This window comes from Canis lupus, chromosome 14 (assembly GCF_048164855.1).
Source record: "Canis lupus baileyi chromosome 14, mCanLup2.hap1, whole genome shotgun sequence".
In the NCBI taxonomy this organism is placed as follows: Eukaryota; Metazoa; Chordata; class Mammalia; order Carnivora; family Canidae; genus Canis; species Canis lupus.
The window spans coordinates 61114591-61137912 of NC_132851.1; the positions used below are offsets into that span (position 1 = coordinate 61114591).

General features: G+C 38.9%; 1 protein-coding gene across 1 annotated transcript; it reads right to left on the minus strand.

The window, feature by feature from the left end:
- Positions 1-1049: 1049 nt before the first annotated feature.
- Positions 1050-21579, minus strand: LOC140604162 (UDP-glucuronosyltransferase 2B31-like). The gene is made up of 6 exons (XM_072775256.1): positions 20767-21579; positions 15346-15494; positions 7348-7479; positions 5353-5440; positions 4284-4503; positions 1050-1725 (listed from the first exon to the last, which is right to left on the minus strand). Exons 1-6 carry the CDS (start codon positions 21536-21538, stop codon positions 1446-1448), a joined length of 1641 nt encoding a protein of 546 aa, XP_072631357.1. The 5' UTR covers positions 21539-21579; the 3' UTR covers positions 1050-1445.
- Positions 21580-23322: the final 1743 nt, after the last annotated feature.

Consider the following 23322-nt stretch of genomic DNA (forward strand, 5'->3'; position numbering starts at 1 on the left):
GTGAAATAGTCAAAGTTTTTCACCTGAGATTGGGAAGGAGACAAGAGTGGTGACAATTGCACTTCAGTTCAAAATTGCATGTGGGGTTCTGAGCATACAGGAAAGCCAAAATAAAAGCCACAGATTGTGTTAGGAGAACAGGTCCCTGGGAGGCAGAAGGTCGGGACTTGGACTGGAAACTTGCAAAGCAAGCCAAACCTAGTGGAGAGTTTAGAAAATGTTGCATGTGTACAACATACAGTGGACCCTGAAGCTAACCTGAAGGAAAACCATCAGCCGTTTATAGAGAAGCTACAGAATGTTGACGCGGTTCCCTTTTCTCGCTTTGGCATTAATTCAAAATATTCACTAGAAGGATCACTTCCCGGAGAACTAAAACAATTCCCATTCTAAGTGCTTACTTCTGTAGGACTTCGTCTACCACTTGAAGCAGAAATAAAAGCCAAAGAACGTCTTCGTGGAGCGAAGCCGCTGCCCTTCAGCGTCTATCACTGCTCCAGGCCAGGAGCCAGGGGAGGCTCCCAGGGCCACGGGCCGGCCCGGCTGCTCCCTGGAGAGAGGCCCAGGCCGCCGGGGTCCCCGGCACTCGGAGAGTCTGCAGAGGCTGAGGACCCCAGGGGACCCCAGCACCCGACATCCATCTGCAGGCTGGTCACCATCCTGGCGGGAGGGGGCCGGGGAAGAGGAAGCTGCGGGGGCCTGCCAGAGGCGTGCTGGGCTTGATCCCACAACTCTGAGACCATGACCTCTGCTCAAACCTGAGTGAGTAGCTTAATGGACTGAGGTGCCCAATAGCTCAGTTTTATAATAGGAAACAGCTGCTATATTTCTAAATTCACCGACATTGCACAGGATACTGACAAGGTGGTTGAAGGCCATCAACTTGCCATGTCCTAGGGTAAGGAGTGATGCTCAGGCTGGGTACACCATAAAAGCCCAGGAGAATTAGTGGTCACCCAAAACAAAATGGATGGAAAAGTCATTTTATACAACTTTAACTATCTGTAGTTTCTCTAGCAAAGGAAGAAACGACAAATTTTGCACCAAAATGAAGTGAAAATATTCTGAGTATTTATTTGCACAGTAACAGTGACATTGTGTTTAGCCTACTTAATGTTCTGATATTCATGCCCAATGTTGGAAACACAGGTAAGCTCAGTAATTTTTGGAGGGGGATAACTTTTCATTTAGAATAATAAGTTTCTGTAAATTCCCATAGAGTTTTATTTTAATTTAATTTTATTTTGCCAGTTTTTCTCTTGGCATGACATATTTCTGACTCTTAAACAGGCAATAAATCCCTTGAGAGCAGATGTTGATCTCAGAAGCTAAGTTGTGAGGAGTCGTTTCTTCACAGGGGAGGGAACTTTGCATCATAACTCCTTGCTGGCAGAAACCGGAGGAGCCCGTCTAGGAGGCAGACCAGCTGGAGGCCTCAGATACGACTACTCCTTTTTTATCTTCTTCCCAGTTTTTGCGACCTTCCGACAACAAAACAGACAACATTGTGTGGTGACAAATATAGCAGTTGCCACACAGGCCAGCAGAAACCCAATCACATCCAAGGAGTGGTACTGGAACCAGGTGAGGTCATGGGAGGCTGGCCGCAGGTGCTTGGCTCCTTTGTGGCGCATGACATACTCGATCCAGAAGACTGCCCGGTCCAGGGGCTTTATAGGCTGATCATGGTGAATTCTTGATAACTTCATAGCATTCTCTTTGTACCTAAGGGAAAAACGTAAAGATGCCGACATTGAAAGGAAGTTAATTTGCCAAACCAAAGAATTCCCTGAGAGGAATAGTCTTCACGGAATACCCATACATTCAAAATCAGCTAGAATATTATTGTGAAGTGGATGTAATAATGTACCTACTACTAAGATGTTGGTATGGGGTGTCACAAGCTACCCAGAAGCACCCCGTCTGCCCTGATCCTTTTAGTCATCATACATTAGTTTTTATATTTATGTGTTAGAATATGAAGTGAGCACTCATTTCCTTTTGTCTTTTGTGTAAGAGTTGTTGGTTACTTCTCGCACTGTATGGTATTCCATTGTTTGGCAATACCGCAGGTGATTTCATCATTTAACGGTCAATAGCCATTTGTGTTACTAACCGTTTGGCCATTACTACCAATGCTGCCATAAAAATCTTGTATCTTTTGATTTACATGTTTGTACATGTGTTTGTATATATGTAGAAGTGGAATTGCGGAGAAGAGGTGTATTTATGAGTAGGATTTCTTTATTGGCTGAATTATGTAGAAGTATATTGCTGAATTTCCAAAATGTAGAGAGGTTTCAGTTGTCTTTCTTTTTGATGATTCTAAGTGAATCCCAGTAGAGCTGAACAGTGTGCTCTTGATGATTTATATTTTTCAAAATTCCTTTTGGTTTATGGCCCACATACGGTTAATTCCAGTATCTATTCCATTCTTGAAAAATGGGTATTCTCTGTTGTTATATATATATATATATATATATATTATATATATATATATATATACATATATATGTCATATGGGTTGCATTTTTAAATTGTGTCCTTCAAGAGACTTAGGTATTTCTCCCTTCCATTATCTTGCTATCTTTTTTCCCTTGTTTTGATCTTATTTTTCTATGTTTCTGAGAAAGATGTTTAAAAATTCAATATTATGACTGTAATTTGAATGTTTGTTCTTTGGCCCACTTCTACTGCATTTTGATGTTTTTTGTAGTAGGCGTCACTAATTGGTAATTTGTACTGTTTTGAAAGATCAATCTATTCATCATTATGAAATACTTCTCTTTATTTTTGTTGGTGATTCTGGACTAGTGTGTCTGATATTAGCATGGGTCCAACATCTTTCTGCGTACTTCGTACTTACTATCTTTTTGTGCATTTCTATTTGAACATGTCTTATAACTGGCATATAGTTTAAAAAAATGTGTTCTGACAATCTTTGTCTTTAAATTATTTAGTCTGTTTAGATTTAATGTCTTGGCATATTGATATTTTCATCTACTGTCTTAGTCTGTTTTCTTTTCTATTTGGCCAACCTGCCTTATATTTCTTTACCTTTCTCTCTTGTTTTAAGGTATTTTTATTATGTAGTAACTCTACCATTTTCTCCCCATAATACATTTTTCAGTATTTCTGATATGTGAATGACAATAAGTACATGAAAAGATGTTTAGTAACTTTGGCTGGAAGAGAAATGAAAATGAAGACCACAGGGAGAGACCAACTAGGATGGCTGTAATAAAAAAGATGATAGCAAGTATTGAAAATGATGTGGAGAACTTGAATCTCCCATACTTAGCTGGTGGAAATGTAAAATAGTGCAACTTATTTGGACATCAATTTGGCAGCTCCTCATAGAGATAATCTGTGGCCTAGAAGTCTACCCAAAATTCTACTCCTAGATGTCTACCCAAAAGAAGTGAATAATTTTGTTCACATAATAAATGTGTAGCAATATTTATAATACCAAATTTGTGGAAATAACCCAAATGTTCACGAACTGATACATGGATAGATTGTAGCATATCCATACCATAGGATATTTATCATTCAGCAAAACAAAACTACCACACGAATGAAACACAAAAACATGCCAAATGAAAGAAGCCACATGCAAAAGCCCATAAGTGGTATGATCCCACTTGTATGAAACACCCAGAACACAGCAATTTGTAGAGACAGAAGTAAATTGATGTTTACTTGAGGCAAGAGTAATGGGCAAAAACTCCTAAGTCAGTCGTATGTGATTTCTTCTGGGCTAATGAAAATGTCCCAAACTTAGATTATGGTGATGGTTTCATAATTCCATAATACACTACACGTATTTGAGTTTTATACTTTTAGTTTTATGGTACACAAATTACATATTATAAAATATATTAACAATGAGAACCAAAATCAATGTTTAAGGAAAAAGAGATTTATAGCTTTGGAAATTTTGGTACTGAATTGAGTCATTTTACATGACTAAAGTTCTTCATTCTTTCATTCTATGGTTTCTATCATAGGAACTTTGAAATGTTCTTACAGTTACTCTATAATAGTTTGCATTTGTGTATGTAGAAAATTGTTGCAGTAATTGGTTGCCCATTAAGTCAAAGGGATTTAAATGCAACTGTGAAATAAATGTCTGGTTGAAAATAAAAGTAGATTTAAGATCCGTTCTATCACTTGGCTTCTTTCCAAATTAGCTTCTTAAGAATGGGAGGAAACTCACAGCCACCGTTGACTGAAGAATCTATCGATAAATTCCATCTATTGAAAAAAAAAGTAATACTCACGAAGGGTCATTAATGACCGTCCTCAATGCATTGAGCAAGTCTGCACTAGACATTGTGCTCAAGTCCAGTCTGATAGCTGCTCCCTTAGCTTTCATGTGAACAATGTTATCAGCTTGATCGGCAAACAAGGGAATGCCCACCATGGGGATCCCGTGGTAGATCGCCTCATAGATGCCGTTGGTTCCACCATGGGTTATAAAGGCTTTGGTTTTCGGATGACCTAGGATTGGATGAATCTCAGCACATTATTAACTGTAAGTCTTAGAAATCAAATGAGAATTGGGCAACATAAGACATATGTTATTATATAAACATGAAACAGCATTCAAATGTCTTTTGGCTCTCAGCGCAAGAAGCACATAAATGTGCTGGAGAGGTAAATGAAGATTGGTGTGGTGCTTGTAACTTGAAAAATGAATACAAGATTGCTGGACAGACAAATTGAACGATAACATTCTGGTTATCACCAAAAAAAGGGAAAGGGTGCAAAAAAAAGAAAGGCAGGTGGCATGTTAGAACATATTCTCTTAAAGGCACAGTAAAGTCACTGAGTTTCACATGTAGGGTGTCAAGGCAGCAGGAAGTGTGATGCTGGTGGCTCAAATCAGGGGAAGGAAAGATAGCACTTTATCATGAAATGTGTTGTGACTTCATGGAAAAGATTATGGTATTTTTCTAGAGAAAATGTAGGGTCACTGGTAATAAAAGAGAGGCTATTATTTTTCATTGGCACTGAATACCCATGCAGAAGGAGAAAGGATAGGAATAAGGTGGGAAAATTCGGAGACAGAGAGATGTTCTAGATACTTAGTAACAAATTATGTGGGAGCAGTAATTACAGCTGAAATACAGATACTTTGATTCTGGCCCTAAGGAATGGGACTGTGTATAACAACATGCCAACTGTTGTAGCTTATCTTTTTCCCTCTAGGTCTGCAAAACAAATATAAGAAAGTTAAGTTTTAGTTTTGAGTTTTTGAGTAGTAAATGCTCAGTCAGATTGCTTTTTGGTGAACTGTTATCATTTTGTTTAGAGTTCCTTTCAGTTCAATATTTTCCAGATTCTTACCAAGAAGGTCATTCTGGGGAATCCACTTATACAGCCGAGTATTTGGCCCTAAGGTGTCTGGTTTCTTGCCATCAAATCTCCATAGAACCTTAGAAAGAAAAATACCTTATCTCATGAGTTGAACTTTGAAGTTATAGCTTGTGAACATTTTAAAGAAATTAAGAGATGATCTAGTTAGACTCCTTTCATTGACTGATAAATAACAAGGACAAAAGATATTAAAAATGAGACTACTAAGACACTAATATAGTAAGAATACCCCCATTTTGTTACTTATTTTTGTATTCAAGTAAATATGAATGTAATCATAATATTTCACTCATGAGTATTAGACAGATGAGATTATCAAGGACAAAAGAAGCATTTAAGAAATTTTTAGGCAGTTACTATAATTCTAGTGCAAACGAGTAGGAAATTACTAAGATCCACACCTTTGTCTGTTATCATTGCTTTCATCTTCCAATGTAATACCAACCTATTTACATCTTTTAAGTGATACAGAAGGACGTTCCCTTATATCCACTTGTTCATAGCCACTTGTTCCATAAGCTATTTTATTTGAGTTTTACATGTTTTGATACCCAAAAAAGCTAAATGTGTAATCTGCTGCTTTGGAAACAAGTAATTCTGCTTATAGTAATTCATTAATATCAATAATTTCTCCTTAGTACGTTTAACTTCTTTCACATTACTAATGATTAGGTACTACTTCCAAGAAAAAGGTAATTTTTTTACATGAATGCAGAATATTATTAGTATTTCTTGGTTTGGCAGTTCTTTACATGTGGGAAGAAAAGACTATTGGCACTTCAGAAATAACAGTGTACGTGTCAAAAAAACTCCAAAGTGTAGTGGTGCTAAGTTTTATTGAACTGGTTGTTGACATGTCAGTGATGCACTACAAAGCACTGACAGCATTGATTGATATGAAATCTATGCCTAAGCAATTTCCATTGCCAGTACTAAATAGATTCTGATTTTAGAATTTCCCAGCAATCCTCATAACTGGATTATAGTTTACACTGGGTAGTATATATTTGCTATATGCATGTTAAAGTAACTTGCGATGGTAAGCAAAAATTAGCATAAGGAGAAACTATTACAGTGACCGAAAAGTAGTTCACAAATACCCAAATATGCCAGGTGCATTCTATGTATTGGAAAAGAATTTACTACTGTAGTTTATGTAGAAAGAGGCATATGAAACTTTCCCATGCTAGGCTTTCTTTCCGGTTGACTCCTTAATATGTTTCTTTTTCCTTCCTTAATCGGGAGCAGTTATTATTCTGATAAGTTAGAGTCCTTTGGAACCAGATATTAATAAGCACTTGGTCACCTTGAGGAGTGGACCCATCTTCTCCCTTTTCATTGATCTTACTCTTTCACTCGTAATAGGGCCCATTCCATCAGTCATGTCAATTTTTCTCTTTCTCTAAGTCATCTTGGCTGGAGGAAAGCCTAGACATAGTTTGGTGATTGTTTTTCTGAACAGCACACTGAGGAGGCTTATCTCAAAATTTAGGGGAAGGAAGAGAAACCTGGATTATCTGATAAGGGTAAACTGCAGGGTGCTTTTCAGACTTTTATCAGTTCCTCTTTAACATAACTGTTGAAATTTAACTCCTTTCTGACAACAGCTATGAGGTAGGCAGTGCCCTTGGAAATCTTGAAAGGAATGCAGATCTTGTAAGGAAAGGGAAAGAATGACAGACAGAATTTGGTCATTGCTATACCTGCCCAGGACACATTACAATACCAAGCTTTACTCTGCACGTCCTAAATATATTTCTTTCCAATCTCAATGTTAATGCCAAAGTTATTGTCAAAACAGCTTCTGTAGTACTTAGCATCTGCCATTTATATTTTCCTCATGTTTGAGGTAAATTGGAGCTATCATAATGATGTTCATGTCATGAAGGAAAGGGTAATCCGGCCCTTTACAGAGTTTAACAGCCTCATTAAGTAGTTGTATACAATTAAGATACTCTATCTAACCTTTTGTGGAATCTGGGCAAGGGCTGATGCGATCACATTGGCTCTTTCCTCTGGCATGTTATTGATCATTGACCCTAGAGAAAACACCACAATACCGTTTTCTCCAGAGCTCTGGACAAACTCTTCCATTTCCTGTGAAGAAAAAGTTAACTCCATCAAAAAGGAGAAACAGCATAGCAAACACCACTGAATGAATTTCTATGAGGTTGCGTGGGAGGCTCAGGCGTTTCAGCATCCGACTCTTGATTCGGGCTCAGGTTATGATTTCGGGGTTGTGAGATTGAGCCCTGTGTCAAGCCCTGTGTCCAGCTCTGTGCCCAGTGGGGACTTTCCTGGGTGTTCTCTCTCTCCTTCTGCTCCCCACCCCATGTGCAGTCTCTCTCTCTCTCTCATATAAATTAATAAGTATATCTTTAAAAAAATTTTTTATTGGAGTCAATTTGCCAACATATACCATAACACCCAGTGCTCTTTCCGCCAATGCCCCACTCAGTGCCCATCACCCAGTCACCCCAACACCCCACCCACCTCCCTTTCCACTACCCCTTGTTCTCTCCCAGTTAGATGTCTTTCACGTTTTGTCACCCTCACTGATATTTCCACTCATTTTCTCTCCTTTCCCTTTATTCCCTTTCACTAATTTTTATATTTCTCAAATGAATGAAACCATATAATCTTTGTCCTTCTCTGATTGACGTATTTCACTCAGCATAATACCCTCCAGTTCCATCCACGTTGAAGCAAATGGTGGGTATTTGTCGTTCTAATGGTTGAGGAATATTCCATTGTATACATAAACCACAGCTTCTTTATCCACTCATCTTTCGATGGACACCGAGGCTCCTTCCACAGTTTAGCTATTGTGGCCATTGCTGCTAGAAACATCGGGGTGCAGGTGTCCCGGCGTTTCATTGCATCTGTATCTTTGGGGTAAATCCCCAGCAGTGCTGGGTTATAGGGTAGATTTATTTTTAACTCTGAGGAACCTCGACATTGTTTTCCAGAGTGGCTGCACCAGTTCACATTCCTACCAACAGTGCAAGAGGGTTCCCCTTTCTCCACATCCTCTCCAACATTTGTTGTTTCCTGCCTTGTTAATTTTCCCTATTCTCACTGGTGTGAGGTGGTATCTTATTGTGGTTTTGATTTGTATTTCCCTGATGGCAAGTGATGCGGAGTATTTTTCTCATGTGCGTGTTGGCCATGTCTATGTCTTCCTCTGTGAGATTTCTCTTCATGTCTTTTGCCCATTTCATGATTGGATTGTTTGTTTCTTTGCTGTTGAGTTTAATAAGTTCTTTGTAGATCTTGGAAACTAGCCCTTTATCTGATACGTCATTTGCAAATAGCCTCTCCCATTCTGTAGGTTGTCTTTTAGTTTTGTTGACTGTGTCTATTACTGTGCAGAAGCTTCTTATCTTGATGAAGTCCCAATAGTTCATATTTTTGCTTTTGCTTCTCTTGCCTTCATGAATGTATCTTGCAAGACGTTGCTGTGGCCAAGTTCAAAAAGGATGTTGCCTGTGTTCTCCTCTAGGATTTTGATGGAATCTTGTCTCACATTTAGATCTTTCATCCATTTTGAGTTTATCTTTGTGTATGGTGCAAGAGAGTGGTCTAGTTTCATTCTCCTGCATGTGGATGTCCAATTTCCCCAGCACCATCTATTGAAGAGACTGTCTTTCTTCCAGTGGATAGTCTTTCCTCCTTTATCGAATATTAGTTGACCATAAAGTTGAGGGTCCACTTCTGGGTTCTCTGTTCTGTTCCATTGATCTCTGTGTCTGTTTTTGTGCCAGTACCACACTGTCTTGATGACCACAGCTTTGTAGTACAACCTGAAATCTGGCATTGTGATGCCCCCAGCTATGGTTTTCTTTTTTAATATTCCCCTGGCTATTCGGGGTCTTTGCTGATTCCACACAAATCTTAAGATGATTTGTTCCAACTCTCTGAAGAAAGCCCATGGTATTTTGATAGGGATTGCATTAAACGTGTAAATTACCCTGGGTAATATTGACATTTTCACAATATTAATTCTTCCAATCCATGAGCATGGAATATTTTTCCATCTCTTTGTGTCTTCCTCAATTTCTTTCAGAAGTGTTCTGTAGTTTTTAGGGTATCAATCCTTTACCTCTTTGGTTAGGTTTATTCCTAAGTATCTTATGTTTTTAGGTGCAATTGTAAATGACATTGACTCCTTAATTTCTCTTTCTCCAGTCTCCTTGTTGTGTATAGAAATGACACTGATTTCTGGGCATTGATTTTGTATCCTGCCACGCTGCCGAATTGCTGTATGAGTTCTAGCAATCTTGGGGTGGAGGCTTTGGGTTTTCTAGGTAGAGTATCATGTCATCGGCAAAGAGGGAGAGTTGGACTTCTTTGCCAATTTGAATGCCTTTAATGTCTTTTTGTTGTCTGATTGCTGAGGCTAGGACTTCCAGTACTATGTTGAATAACAGTGGTGAGAGTGGACATCCCTGTCGTGTTCCTGATCTTAGGGGAAAGGCTCCCAGTGTTTCCCCATTGAGAATGATATTTGCTGTGGGCTTTTTAGATGGCTTTTAAGATGCGGAGGAATGTTCCCTCTATCCCTACACTCTGAAGAGTTTTGATCAGGAATGGATGCTGTATTTTGTCAAATGCTTTCTCTGCATCTTTTGAGAGGATCATATGGTTCTTGTTTTTTCCCTGGTTGAAATGATCAATCACTTTGATTGCTTTATGAGTGTTGATCCAGCCTTGCATCCCAGGGATAAATCCCACTTGGTCATGGTGAATAATATTCCTAATGTACTGTTGGATCCTATTGGCTTGTTGAGAGTTTTTGCATCCGTGTTCACCAGGAATATTGGTCTATAATTTTTCTTTTTGGTAGGGTCTTTGTCTGGTTTTGGAATTAAGATGATGACGGCCTCATAGAATGAGTTTGGAAGTACTCCATCTCTTTCTACCTTTCCAAACAGCTTTAGGAGAATAGGTATGGTTTCTTCTTTAAACGTTTAATGGAATTCCCCTGGGAAGCCATCTGGCCTTGGACTTTTATGTCTTGGGAGGCTTTTGATGACTGCTTCAATTTCCTCCCTGGTTATTGGCCTGTTTAGGTTTTCTATTTCTTCCTGTTCCAGTTTTGGTAGTTTGTGGTTTTCCAGAAATGTGTCCATTTCTTCTAGATTGCCTAATTTATTGGCATAAAGCTGTTCATAATAAGTTTTTTAAATCGTTTGTATTTCCTTGGTAGTGGTGGTGTCTCTCCTTTCTCATTCATGATTTTATTAATTTGAGTCTTCTCTCTCTTCTTTTTAATAAGGCTGGCTAATGATTTATCTATCTCATTAATTCTTTCAAAGAACCAACTCCTGGTTTGGTTAATCCACAGTTCTGGTCTCGATTTTGTTGAGTTCTGCTCGAATCTTTATTAACTCTCTTCTTCTGCTGGGTGTAGGATCTATTTGCTGTTCCTTCTCCCAGCTCCTTTAGGTGCAAGGATAGCTTTTGTATTTGAGTTCATTCCAGTTTTTGGATGGATGCTTGTATTGCGATGTATTTCCCCCTGAGGACTGCTTTTGCTGTATTCCAAAGATTTTGTATGGTTGTATCTTCATTCTCATTAGTTTCCATGAATCTTTTTAATTTTTCTCTAATTTCCTGGTTGACCTTTTCATCTTTTAGCAGGATGGTCCTTAACCTCCACGTGTTTGAAATCCTTCCAAACTTCTTGTGATCAGTTTAAGTTTCCAAGTGGTCTGAGAATATGCAGGGGATAATCCCAATCTTTTGGTATCAGTTAAGACCTGATTTGTGACCCAGTATGTGGTCTATTCTGGAGAAAGTTCCATGTGCACCTGAGAAGAATGTGTATTCAGTTGAGTTTGGATGTAAAGTTCTGTAGATATCTGTGAAATCCATCTGGTCCAGTGTATCATTTAAAGCTCTTGTTTCTTTGGGGATGTTTGCTTAGAAGATCTCTCAATTGTAGAAAGCGCTGTGTTCACGTCTCCAGGTATAAGTGTATTATTATCTAACTATGTCTTAACTTTGGTTATTAATTGATTGATATACTTGGCAGCTCCCGCATTCATGGCATAAATATTCATGATTGTTAGGTCCTCTTCTTGGATAGATCCTTTAAGTATGATATAGTGTCCCTCTTCATCTCTTACTATAGTCTTTGGGATAAACTTTAATTTATCTGATATGAGGATGGCTACCCCTGCTTTCTTTGGGGGACCATTTGAATGGTAAATGGTTCTCCAACCTTTTATTTTCAGACTGTAGGTGTCCTTCTGTCTAAAATGAGTCTCTTTTAGACAGCAAATAGATGGGTCTTGCTTTTTTATTCAGTCTGAAACCCTGTGCCCCATTCATGTTCAGAGTTACTATTGAAAGATATGAACCTAGTGTCATCATGATACCTATTCAGTCCCTGTTTTTGTGCATTGTTTCCTGGGGCTTCCTTTTTCTTTTACAGAGTCCCCCTTAATATTTCTTGCAGAGCTCTTTTGGTGGTCCCATATTCTTTCAGTTTCTGCCTATCTTGGAAGCTCTTTATCTCTCCTTCTATTCTGAATGAGAGCCTTGCTGGATAAAGTATTCTTGGTTGCATGTTCTTCTCATTTAGGACCCTGAATATATCCTGCCAGCCCTTTCTGGCCTGCCAGGTTGCTGTGGAGAGGTCTTCTGTTAACCTAATATTTCTCCCCATAAACATTAGGGATCTCTTGTCTCTTGCTTCTTTAAGGATCTTCTCTTTATGTTTGGAATGGCAAGTTTCATTATTAAATGTTGGGGGTTGAGAGGTTTTTATTGATTTTAGGGGGGGGAATCTCTCAATCTCCTGGATCTGAATGCCTGTTTCCCTTCCCAAGTTAGGGAAGTTTTCAGCTATGATTTGTTGAAATACACTTTCTGTCCCTCTGGCCCTTTAGGCGCCCTCTGGAATCCCAATTAAATGTAGATTTTTCTTTCTGAGGCTGTCATTTATTTCCCTTAGCCTATCCTCATGATATTTTAATTGTTTTTCTCTTTTTTCCTCAGCTTCCTTCCTTGCCATCAAGTTGTCCTCTGTGTCACTTATTCTTTCTTCCACCTCATTAACCCTCATCATTAGGACCTCCAGTTTGGATTGCATCTCATTTAGTTGATTTTTAATGTCAGCCTGATTAGATCTAAATTCTGCAGTCATGAAGTCTCTTGAATCCTTTTGATTTCTTCCAGAGCCACTAGTAGCTTTATAATTGTGCTTCTGAATTGGGTGACATAGAATTATAAACCAAATTCTGAAACACTGTGGCAGAGTATTGTTTCTGTTTCTTTCTTTTGTGGTGAGTTCTTCCTTCTAATCATTTTGCTCAGTGCAGAGTGGCTAAAACAAGTTGTACTGGAAAAAGGAGAAAAAGAGAAAAATGGGGGGGAGGGGACAAACAAGAAACAAAAAACAAGGAGTAGTATCCTCTGATTCTATATACTGTAAGTTGCAGATTCCCCTGGAACTTTCCAGCACTGCTTGGTCGAGAACATGGTCTTCCCCTGTCCTTCCAGCTGGTCTTCTTGGGGACGGGCCTGCTGTGCTGATTCTCAGGTGTGTGCACCTGCGGGAGCTGCCCCACCCCCTGACAGGTGCACGGCTCAGTGGGAGCTGTTTATCCTATGAGGCCCCTGCTCCCTGTCAGCCCTGCTGCGTCCCAGGTACAAGTTGACACCAGGAGAAACAACAACAGTGGCAGCATCCAGCTCTCCAGCTCTGGAGTAACTATTGCAGTAACTACCGCAGCTCCTAGTACGCAGGGACCTGGATGCTCCGGGGGGCAGGGGACGCCAATCTGTACAGCTCGGGGCCACCCGGGGGCAGGAGCGTCCTGGCTGTCCTGTGCCCTCCCGGCCTCTGCCTGTCCCGGGGGGAGTGCAGGATCCTGGGCTGTGCCCCCTGGACGTCCTGGGCTGCAGGGCCTGCACCGCAGGAATCAAGCTCCTGTGGCCCGCGCAGCCCCCTCTGCATGGAACCACCGCCTGAGCTGCTTCTGGGCCCCCGCTGGGCGCACTCCAGCTCTTTAGGGAGCTCGGCCGCGGGGTGTTGCATGCTCTCCCCGGGGTGCAGGTGCTGTTAGTGCCCCTGGGAGCCTTCCCGAGCTCCCTGCCAGCGCAGTTCCCTCAGGGAAGGTTGGTGCAGCTCCTGCTTCTCTGGGCCCGGGCTCTCTTGTCCTGGGAGCTCTCGCCAGGGCCTCAGCCCGGCTCCTCGCGGGGCCCCTCCCCCTTGGATGCTTTATATTTCTTTATTTTTTTTCCATCTTCCTACCTTGATAGAAGCACAAACTCTTCTCAATGTAGCATTCCAGCTATTCTCTCTTTAAATCTCAGGCCGAATTTGTAGGTTTTCAGGATGATTTGAAAGTTACCTAGGTAAGTCGGTGGGGACAGGTGACCTGGGGACCCTACTCTTCCACCTTCTTGCCCTGCCTCCAATAAATAAATCTTTAAAAATTTTTGTACAAACAGCTAAAGATAGATACAAGATATTATCAAGAATTATTAGAGTATTATCAAGAATTATTATCAAGAATTATTAGAGTAATGCCTGTATTTATCCTTATTGTGATAAACTACACATAAAAATTATCATTTTAAGTATACCTGAGTATGCAGTCCAATAGTGTGTATATTTTATACTGTTGGTCAACTAATCACCAGAACTTTTTCATCTTGCTAAACTGGATCTCAATACCCATTATATAACAATTACCCATTCCCTCCTTGAACATCTGTATTATTTTTTATATTTATTTTTTTAAGATTTTATTTTTTTATTCATGGCAGACACAGAGAGAGAGAGAGAGGCAGAGACACAGGCAGAGGGAGAAGCAGGCTCCATGCAGGGAGCCCAATGGGACTCAATCCCGGGACTCCAGGATCACTGGGCCAAAGGTAGGTGCTAAACCGCTAAGCCACCTAGGAATCCCCCCTCCTTGACCATCATTAGCAAACATCATTATACTTTCTATTTCTGTGAATTTGAGTGATCTGGATACCTTATATCAGGGGAATCATACAGTATTTGTCTTTTTATGATTGCCCACTTTCACTTTGCATAATATCCCGAAGATTTGCCACCTTGGAGTACGTGTTAGAATTTTCTTCTACTTTAGGCCAAATATTCCGTTGTGTGTAAATACATTTTGTTTATGGATTTATCTGTTGGTGGACACTTGTGTTAGACTGAATAGAACTTTTGCTAGTTTTACGTCAGGATTTAGACCTTGAGAGAGTTACCATATACCCCCAAATATTTTGCAATCAAAATCTATATTAGGTTAACCATTGAATAAGATCTTAGTTTCAGAGTAATTAGACCCTTTTCTGAGTTTAACAGACTCATTAGCTAGTTATATATGAGTAAGGTTATTTACCTAAACTTTTGTGGAATCGGGCAAGGGCTGATGTAATCACAGGGGCTCTTTCCTGATAGACATACAGCATGATGAAGAGACCATCAAGGAATTCAGTAAGGGATGCTTGCTTATCAATTATGTCTTGAAGGGTCAATATCAACTTAAAATTTATTACATCATTGCTTTTTTCAAAGATTATTACCTTATATGCTAAGAGTTTACTATTGCAATTTTATACTACAGATTTTTTCAGATATAAGTGGTAGAAATTATTTGGTCTTTATTAAATATACAGAATTTATGGTCCTCATTATATACACAGTGTAGCTTTCTCTGTGCTCAGGTTTACTGAGACTTTGTCTGGCCTTGGTGTGTGGCGGAAAACATATGTTCTCATAGATTAATTAAACCTGTTAATGCTCTAAGTCATCAAACTTTCGGATCTCAAATGAGGAATTGTGTAAAAGTTGGAATGATAGCAAGGAAACATTAGATTTGCCTGCAGATATTGTTGGGGCACATGAATATTGTTGAGGAATGACCTTTTTAAGCTACAATACTGATGAAATGGCCCAGAGGAAACAAAGCAAAAGAAACAGGAATCAGTTACCTTAGGCAGGGGTTTGGCAGGTTTGCAGTGTAAGCCTCCAACAAAGTCAAAATGTGGTAGGAGTGGGCGAGGAAATTCCAAATCCCAGTAGGTTCGAATGAGCCATATATCAGCTTTCCTCATTAACTCATATAGTGTAGTGGGTCTTCCTGAAGGGGGAAAAAACAAACAGATCACATCAATAAGAAAAAGGATAAAAGGTATATGATCATTTCCACATATGCAGAAAAGGCATTTGACAATGTATAAGGAGATAAAAACCCTCAGCAACATTGGTTTCGAGGGAACATACCTCAAAAATAAAGGCTTAAATGGAAAACCCACAGTGAACATCATACTCAATGGGAAACAACTGAGAGCTTCTCCTCTAAGGTCAGGCACAAGACAAGGATGTCCACCCTTACCACTTTTATTCAACATAGGACTAGAAGTCCTGGCTACAGCAATGAGACAATGAAAAGAAATAAAACCATCCAAATTGGTCAGGAAGAAATAAAACTGTCACTATTTGCAGATGGCATGATACTCTGTATAGAAAACCCTGAGGACTTAAGCAGAAAAGTCCTAGAACTGATAAACTAATTCAGTAAAGTCACAGGATACAAATCAGTGTACAGAAATCTGTTATATTTCTATGTACTAATAATGCAGCAGAAGAGAGACATTAAGAAAACAATCCTGTTTGCCATTGCACCAAAAATAATAAAACTTAACCAAAGAGGTGAAAGACCTGTACTCTGAAAACTATAAAATACTGATGAAAGAAATTGAGGATTAAAAGCATTCCATGTACAAAACTTGGAAGAATAGTATTGAACTGTTTATATTGCCCAAGGCAATCTTTAGATTTAATGCGATCCCTATCAAAATACCAACAGCATTTTTCACAGAACTGGAACAAACAATCCAAAGACTTGTTGGAACTACAAAAGTTCCCAAATAACCAATGCAACCTTGAAAAAGAAAAAAAAAAAAAAAAAAAAAAAAAAAACTGGAGGTATAACAATTCAAGACTTCAAGTTATACTAAAGCTATAGTGATCAAAACAGTATGGTCGTGGCACAAAAATAGACACATAGATCAATGGAAGAGCATAGAAAACCCAGAAATGAACACACAATTATATGGGCAATTAATCTTTGACAAAGCAGGAAAGAATATCCAATGGGAAAATGACAGTTTCTTGTTGTCGGGAAAATTGGACAGCAACATGCAAAAGAATGAAACTGGACCACTATTTTTCTTCTTTTTAAATATTCTGTATTTTATTTTATTTTATTTTATTTTTTTATTCATGAGAGAGAGAGACACAGAGAGAGGCAGAGACACAGGCAGAGGGAGAAGCAGTCTCCACCCAGGGAGTCTGAGTTGGGAGGGTCTCCAGAGTCATGCCCTGGGGTGAAGGCAGCGCTAAACCGCTAAGCCACCTGGGCTGCCTTGACCACTTTCTTAGAGTATACACAAAAATAAATTCAAGGTAGAATGAAAGACCTAAGCGTGAGACAGGAAACCATCAAAATCCTGGGAAGAAAACACGCAGTGATCTCTTTGACCTCGGCAAGAGCAGTTTCTTACTAGACATGTTGATGGTAGCAAAGGAAACAAAAACAAAAATGAACTATTGGGACTTCATCAAGATAGAAATCTTCTGTACATCCAAGGAAATAACCAACAAAACTAAAAGGCAACCTACAGAATGGGAGAAGGTATTTGCAAATGACATTTTCAGTAAAGAGATGGTATCCAACATTTATAAAGAACTTCTCAAACTCAACACCCACACCCAGGAAACAAATAACGCAGTTAAGAAATGGGCAGAAGACATGAATATGCATTTTTAAAAAATATTTTATTAATCTAATCATAAGAGACACTGAGAGAAAGAGAGAGAGAGAGAGAGAGAGAGAGAGGCAGAGTCACAGGCAGAGGGAGAAGCAAGCTCCATGAAGGGAACCTGATGTGGGACTCGATCCCTGATCTCCTGGATCAGGCCTGGGCTGAAGGTGGTGCTAAAGCACTGAGCCACCCAGGCTGCCCCGAATAGTTATTTTTCCAAGGAAGACATCCAGATGGCTAACAGACACTTGCAAAGATGTTCATCATCATTCATCATCAGGGAAATGCAAATCAAAACCACAATGAGGTATCACCTCACATCTTGCAAAATGGCTCAAATTAAAGCCACGAAAACAAGTGTGGAGGTTTCTCAAAAAGTTAAAGGTGAACTACCTTATGATCTAGGAATTACACTACAAGGTATTTACCCAAAGATTATAAAAATACTCATTCAAAAGGGCATATGCTCCTGGTCGTTTACAGCAGCATTGTCTACAATAGCCAAATTATGGAAACAGCCCAAGTGTCCATCAGCTGAAGAATGGCTAAAGAAGAAATGATATATTTAGACAATGAATATTACTAATCCATAAAAAGAATGAAATCTTGGGGTGTCTGGATGGCTCAGTTGGTTAGGCATCCAACTCTTGGTCTTGGCTCTGGTCATGAACTTGTGGTCCTGGGATCCTGCCCTGAGTGGAGCTCTGCAATCAGTATGGAGTCTGCTTCATTTTCTCTCTCCCTCTCAAATAAATTAAAAAAAAATCTTAGAAAAAAAAAAAAAAAGGATGAAGTCTTCAGGTTTGCAGTGACGCAGATGGAGCTAGAGAATACTATAATGTTAATCAAAATAAGTCAGAGAAAATCGAGTACCATATGATTTCACTCGTATGTGGAATTTAATGAACCAACCAAACAAGCAAAATACAAAAAGAGTGAGAGAAACCAAGAAATAGACCCTAAATGTAGGGAATAGACTGATGGTTATCAGAGGGGAGGTGAATGTGGGGGATGGGTAACACTGGTGATGGGGATTAAGAAGTGAACTCATTGTGATGAGCACTGAGTGATGTATGGAAGTGTTGAATCACTATATTGTACACCTGAATGTATTATAACACTCTGTTAACTATCCTGGAATTAAAAAGTAAAACTTGGTAGAAAAATAAGAGTAAATAAAAAAGTAAAAAAATCTCATAACAAGCAACAGGTAGAAAAAATGAGAGTAATGGAATATTAATATACTATGGAACCTTCTGAAAAGAGTTTTGACTAGTTAGCAAAAAGGCTTAAAAGTATTTGTAGTTTGCTAACAGAACACATATATGATACAAACATGTATTGATGCAAATATATACATTTGCATATATATATGTTGATCATATGTATATATGAAAGACAAAGTGTAAGAGACTCAATTCTCACATCACAGTAATACGTTCACAACCAATTTGTTAACCTAAGCCACTATGAAAATTAACCATGCATTTATTTATTCTTGAATTCTGCAAAAGCAACAGATGCAAATGTAAACAATTGAGCCCCCCCCATCAATTAACCAATGGAAACACCTTTTCCGCGTGTACTCAGTGTAATTTCTACAATTTAGCAAGTTATTCCCTTGATCTGAGATTTTCCAAGAAAACTGTGAGTTTTTGGGGGTATGGTTTGTATTTACTATTGTAATTAGTTAATATTAAGGGCTTAATAATATCTATGCATTAACAATATTTGCAAGTAACAGCTGGAATATTTTCCACAAGTATGGAAATAAATACGTGCACTCTTAATCGTGGCACATTTTGTCTTTAGGGCAGTAACAGTTTTTTTTTTTTTTTAATGTGAACTTGATAACGTGTGTGTGCTCCCCTCATTAATATTTAGACCTTTAAAACAGGATTTATAAGCCCTGGTGAAAGAATATGTAATCATTAGAAGCTTCATACTATAGATTCCTGAGTCTAACATAGCCATTGTATCTCATAGCCTTCTAATTGGCTGGGGTGAAGGAATTATGAAGGAGGTATTCACAGTCATAAAACATTATTAAACCTAAGCCACTGTCAAATTAAACATGCATTTGTTTATTCTGAAATGCTGCGAAAGTGACAGATGCAAATGTAAACAATTATTTGAGCTCCCCTGTCAATTAACTAACGGAAACACTTTTCCCTAGAGTTCTCAGTGTAATTTCTACAATTTAGCAAGTTATTCCCTTGATCCTCAATTTTTCAAGAAAACTCTGAGGTTTTCTTGGAAATTATGAAAAAATCTTTCAGGTAATATGTAATCACTTTAATTCTCTTTTTTAAAAAAGATTTGATTTATTTATTTATTCATGAGAGACAGAGAGCGAGGCAGAGTCACAGGCTTAGGGTGAAGCAGGCTCCATGCAGGGAGCCTGATGTGGGACTCTGTCCCGGGACCCCGGGATCACACCCTGAGCCAAAGGCAGACGCTTAACCGCTGAGCCACCAGGCATCCCAACACTTTAATTCTTAACTAAGGAAACTGAAGAAACAAGTGGGAATAATATCCTCAACACTATAGACAGTTGTACTAGAAATATATGACTCCTCAGTTGACATGTCTGCTTTCATCAAGATAGTGAAATTTCTAATGCCGTTTTTTTTAAGATGGAAAAAGTAGAATAAAATGGATATATAGAAAATAAGTATAGTAGAGAAGAATTTAAAGCAGCGAAACTACTCTAATAGTGGTAGATGCATATCATTATAAATTTTTAAAACTCATAAAATGTACCAAGCTGAGAGTAAACGCTTACGTAAACTATGAACTTTGGATGATAATAATGTGTCAGTGTAGGTTCATGAGTTGCAACAAATGTACCACTTTGATGGGGGATGTTGATAATGGAGAAACTTACGCCTGTGGGGGGGGTGCGGGTTATATAGGAAATCGTGATTCAAAATGCTGTGACTTAAAATTCTTCTAAAAAGTAACGCAAGCATAAGTAATATTTTCACCCTGTATTTGATAAACAACAAGGAAGGATAAAATACCGAGAAAAAAATTAAAAAGCAACCCAAAGAAACCCCTTTTTAAAGCTATTACAAACAGGGATCCCTGGGTGGCGCAGCGGTTTGGCGCCTGCCTTTGGCCCAGGGCGTGATTCTGGAGACCCGGGATCGAATCCCACGTCGGGCTCCTGGTGCATGGAGCCTGCTTCTCCCTCTGCCTATGTCTCTGCCTCTCTCTCTCTCTCTCTCTCTCTCTTTCTCTCTGTGACTACCATAAATAAATAAAAAATATTAAAAAAAAAAAAGCTATTACAAACAAACACATGGAATGGATATGTCATTGGTTCAAGAATTCCTCAGTGCTCTAATGTTAGTTATTGACTCCCTAGAGTGTGATGTACCCATAATGGACAGTGGGATTCTAACTGGCCCTGTCATATAAGTCTTTGCATGTGTTTGTGAGATTGAGAGATCATTTTATACTTTCATGTCATCATTTTACTTCTAAAAGACAAATTTCCTCCCTCTTAGTACTTCTACAAACTCTCCTCCCCAGCACTAGGAGAGTTAGGACTTCATGTTACTAATGAAAAGCATGACTTACCTAGTACTTCGCTGTAAAACTGATCCCAACTCTTCTCATTTATTGTTTGGAACCAAAAGTCAAAATAAAGCACATACAGCATATTTTTTACTCTCTCCATGAATGTCATTTGATCAGTTAATTCTGACAGAATAACAGGTACGTAGGATGGAGGGAGAGGAAGTCCTCCACGGTGTTTCTCAAATGCGTAGCCTGGAGAGAAACGGAGACTGTACACTAAAGGTATTTTAAGGAGCTCAGCCAGCAGCTCACCGCAGGGTCCGACAGCGTCTGCAAGAATGACATCGAACTTTGATTCTTGTAGTTTTGTCATGAGTTTCTTGTTCAAAACTACATCTTTACAGAGCTTCTCAACACACTCATAATATTCCCAAAGAATTTCTTGCATTACTGAAAAATACGCCCAAAATGAATCTTTTGGCATATCATATGTCCACATCTTGAGCATTTTAGTGAACAAAGCCTCAAAATCACCTCTAGATAAATGTGCAGAGTAAATCTCAAATTTAATAGCAGATAATTTGTTCGGATCAACAAGAATGGAAGCTGACGATGTCAGAACAGTCACTTCATGACCCCTCTGGACAAGTTCATCCAGGATTGTCTTTACATTGATCCAGTGGCTGTATTCCGTGGGCCACACCAGCACCTTTCCGCAACTCCCAGAGCTAAAGTAACAGCTCAGCTGTAGCAGCAGAAGCACTGAAATCCATTTCATAGACATCCTGGGGGATGCGCTGCTTCTTCTGAAATCCCTGCCTTCTTCTGCCATTGCTTGCACTTATATGCGAGGAGCATCAATCAGGAAGTTAAACTATAACTCCTACCTTTCAAAGTAAATACATTATATGAACTGTCCGAGCATTTGGATGGCAAGTGGAAAAAGCCAAAGTAGACGACTTTGTTTGTATGCAAATGTGTGTAATGTCTGTTTGATGATTTTAGTCCTATCATCTAGCTAAGAGTCAATGTGCAAGTCATGTGTCTTACGTAATATATTTTGGAAGAGTGTCGAGGACGCTGCTGCGAGGTGACTGCAGTCCTCTTGACACAAGAATGAAAGTTATTATACAGAAAATTATCTTTCTGGTTATGATGACCCGAGAGATGTTTTTGTTTTGTTCATAAAAATTTGGTTGACATGTACTTCCATACCGTACAAGTGCCAGATTTAAAGTGTACAGTTCAGGGGTTCATAGTATATTCACAGAATTGTGCAACCGCTCCGGTGATCAATTTTAGAGCACTTTCATCACCCCAAATGGAAACCTTCACTCTGTAATGGAACTCTTCATTTTCTGCATTTCCCAGCCTTAGTCAGCATTTTGTCTGCTTTTTTTGTCATATATATTGCCTGTCTTGAGCATTTCGTATAAATGAAGTGTCTTTTGTGACTGGTTATTTTAATTAGCATACTATTTTATTTTAAACATTTTTTTGACTCTATTGAGATATCCTTGATATAACATTGTGCAGTGGTCAGGTGTACAACATGATGACTTGATTCGCTTTATATATTGTGACGAAATTACACCATTCTCATCCATCACCTCACTCACTTATCTTTTTTTCTGGTGAGAACTTTATAAAAATCATTTTTATTACTTTTTATTGAAGTACAGTGACACACAATGTTAATTAGCTTCCGGTTACAACATAGTGATTCCACAAGTCTATCCGCTAGGGTGTGCTCACAGGCGTAAATTCCATTTGTCACTACACAATGTCACTACAATTACTGACTATGTTCCCTGTGTTTTATGTTTTATTCTCCTGATATTTATTCCATTTATTTCATACCTGGAAGCCTGTATCTCCCATTCCCTTTCACTCATTTGGCCTTCCCTCTCCCCGTTTTTTCTAGAAGCTATCATTTCTCTATATTTGTGAATATTTCCACTGTTTATTCATTTGTTTTGTTTAGATTCCACATATAAGTGAAATCATATGACATTTGTCTTTCTCCTTCTGACATATTTTACTTAGTGTAACAACCTCTCAGTTTTTCCATGTTATCACCAATGGCAAGATATCATTCTTTGTTTGTGGTGGAATAATATTGCATTGTCTCCATATAGTACGTCATCTTTATCCATTCATCTATTGATGGACCCTTGGTATTTCCATCAGCTGCTCTTTCAAATAATGCTGCAGTAAACATAGGGTGTGTATATCTTTTTGAATTAGTGTTTCGTTTTCTTTGGGTAAATACCCAATCATGGAATTACTGGAGCATATGGTATTTCTATTTTTAGTTTCTTGAGAAACCTCCGTACTGTTTTCTATAGTGGCTGCAGCACCAACAGTAGACAAGGGTTGCTTTTCCTCCATCTTTGCCAATACTTGTATTTCTTGCCTTTTGATTCTAGCCATTCTGACAGGTGTAAGATGAGATCTCCTTGTGGTTTTGATGTGTATTACCCTGGTGATTAGTGACGTTGAGCATATTTTCATGTGTCTGTGTTCCATCTATTTGTCATCATTTTTTCTCCTCCTCCTTCTCCTCCCCCTCCTTCTCCTCCTCGTCCTCCTCGTCCTCGTCCTCCTCCTCCTCCT

Excerpts from the sequence above, each read along its gene's own strand:
- LOC140604162 (XM_072775256.1), bottom strand. The coding sequence starts at position 21,538 with ATGGCAGAAGAAGGCAGGGATTTCAGAAGAAGCAGCGCATCCCCCAGG. Across the intron at positions 15,495-20,766 it reads GTTTTACAGCGAAGTACTAG|GAAGACCCACTACACTATAT; the intron begins GTAAGTCATGCT and ends TTCCCCCTTCAG. Across the intron at positions 5,441-7,347 it reads TTGCCCAGATTCCACAAAAG|GTTCTATGGAGATTTGATGG; the intron begins GTTAGATAGAGT and ends TTTCTTTCTAAG.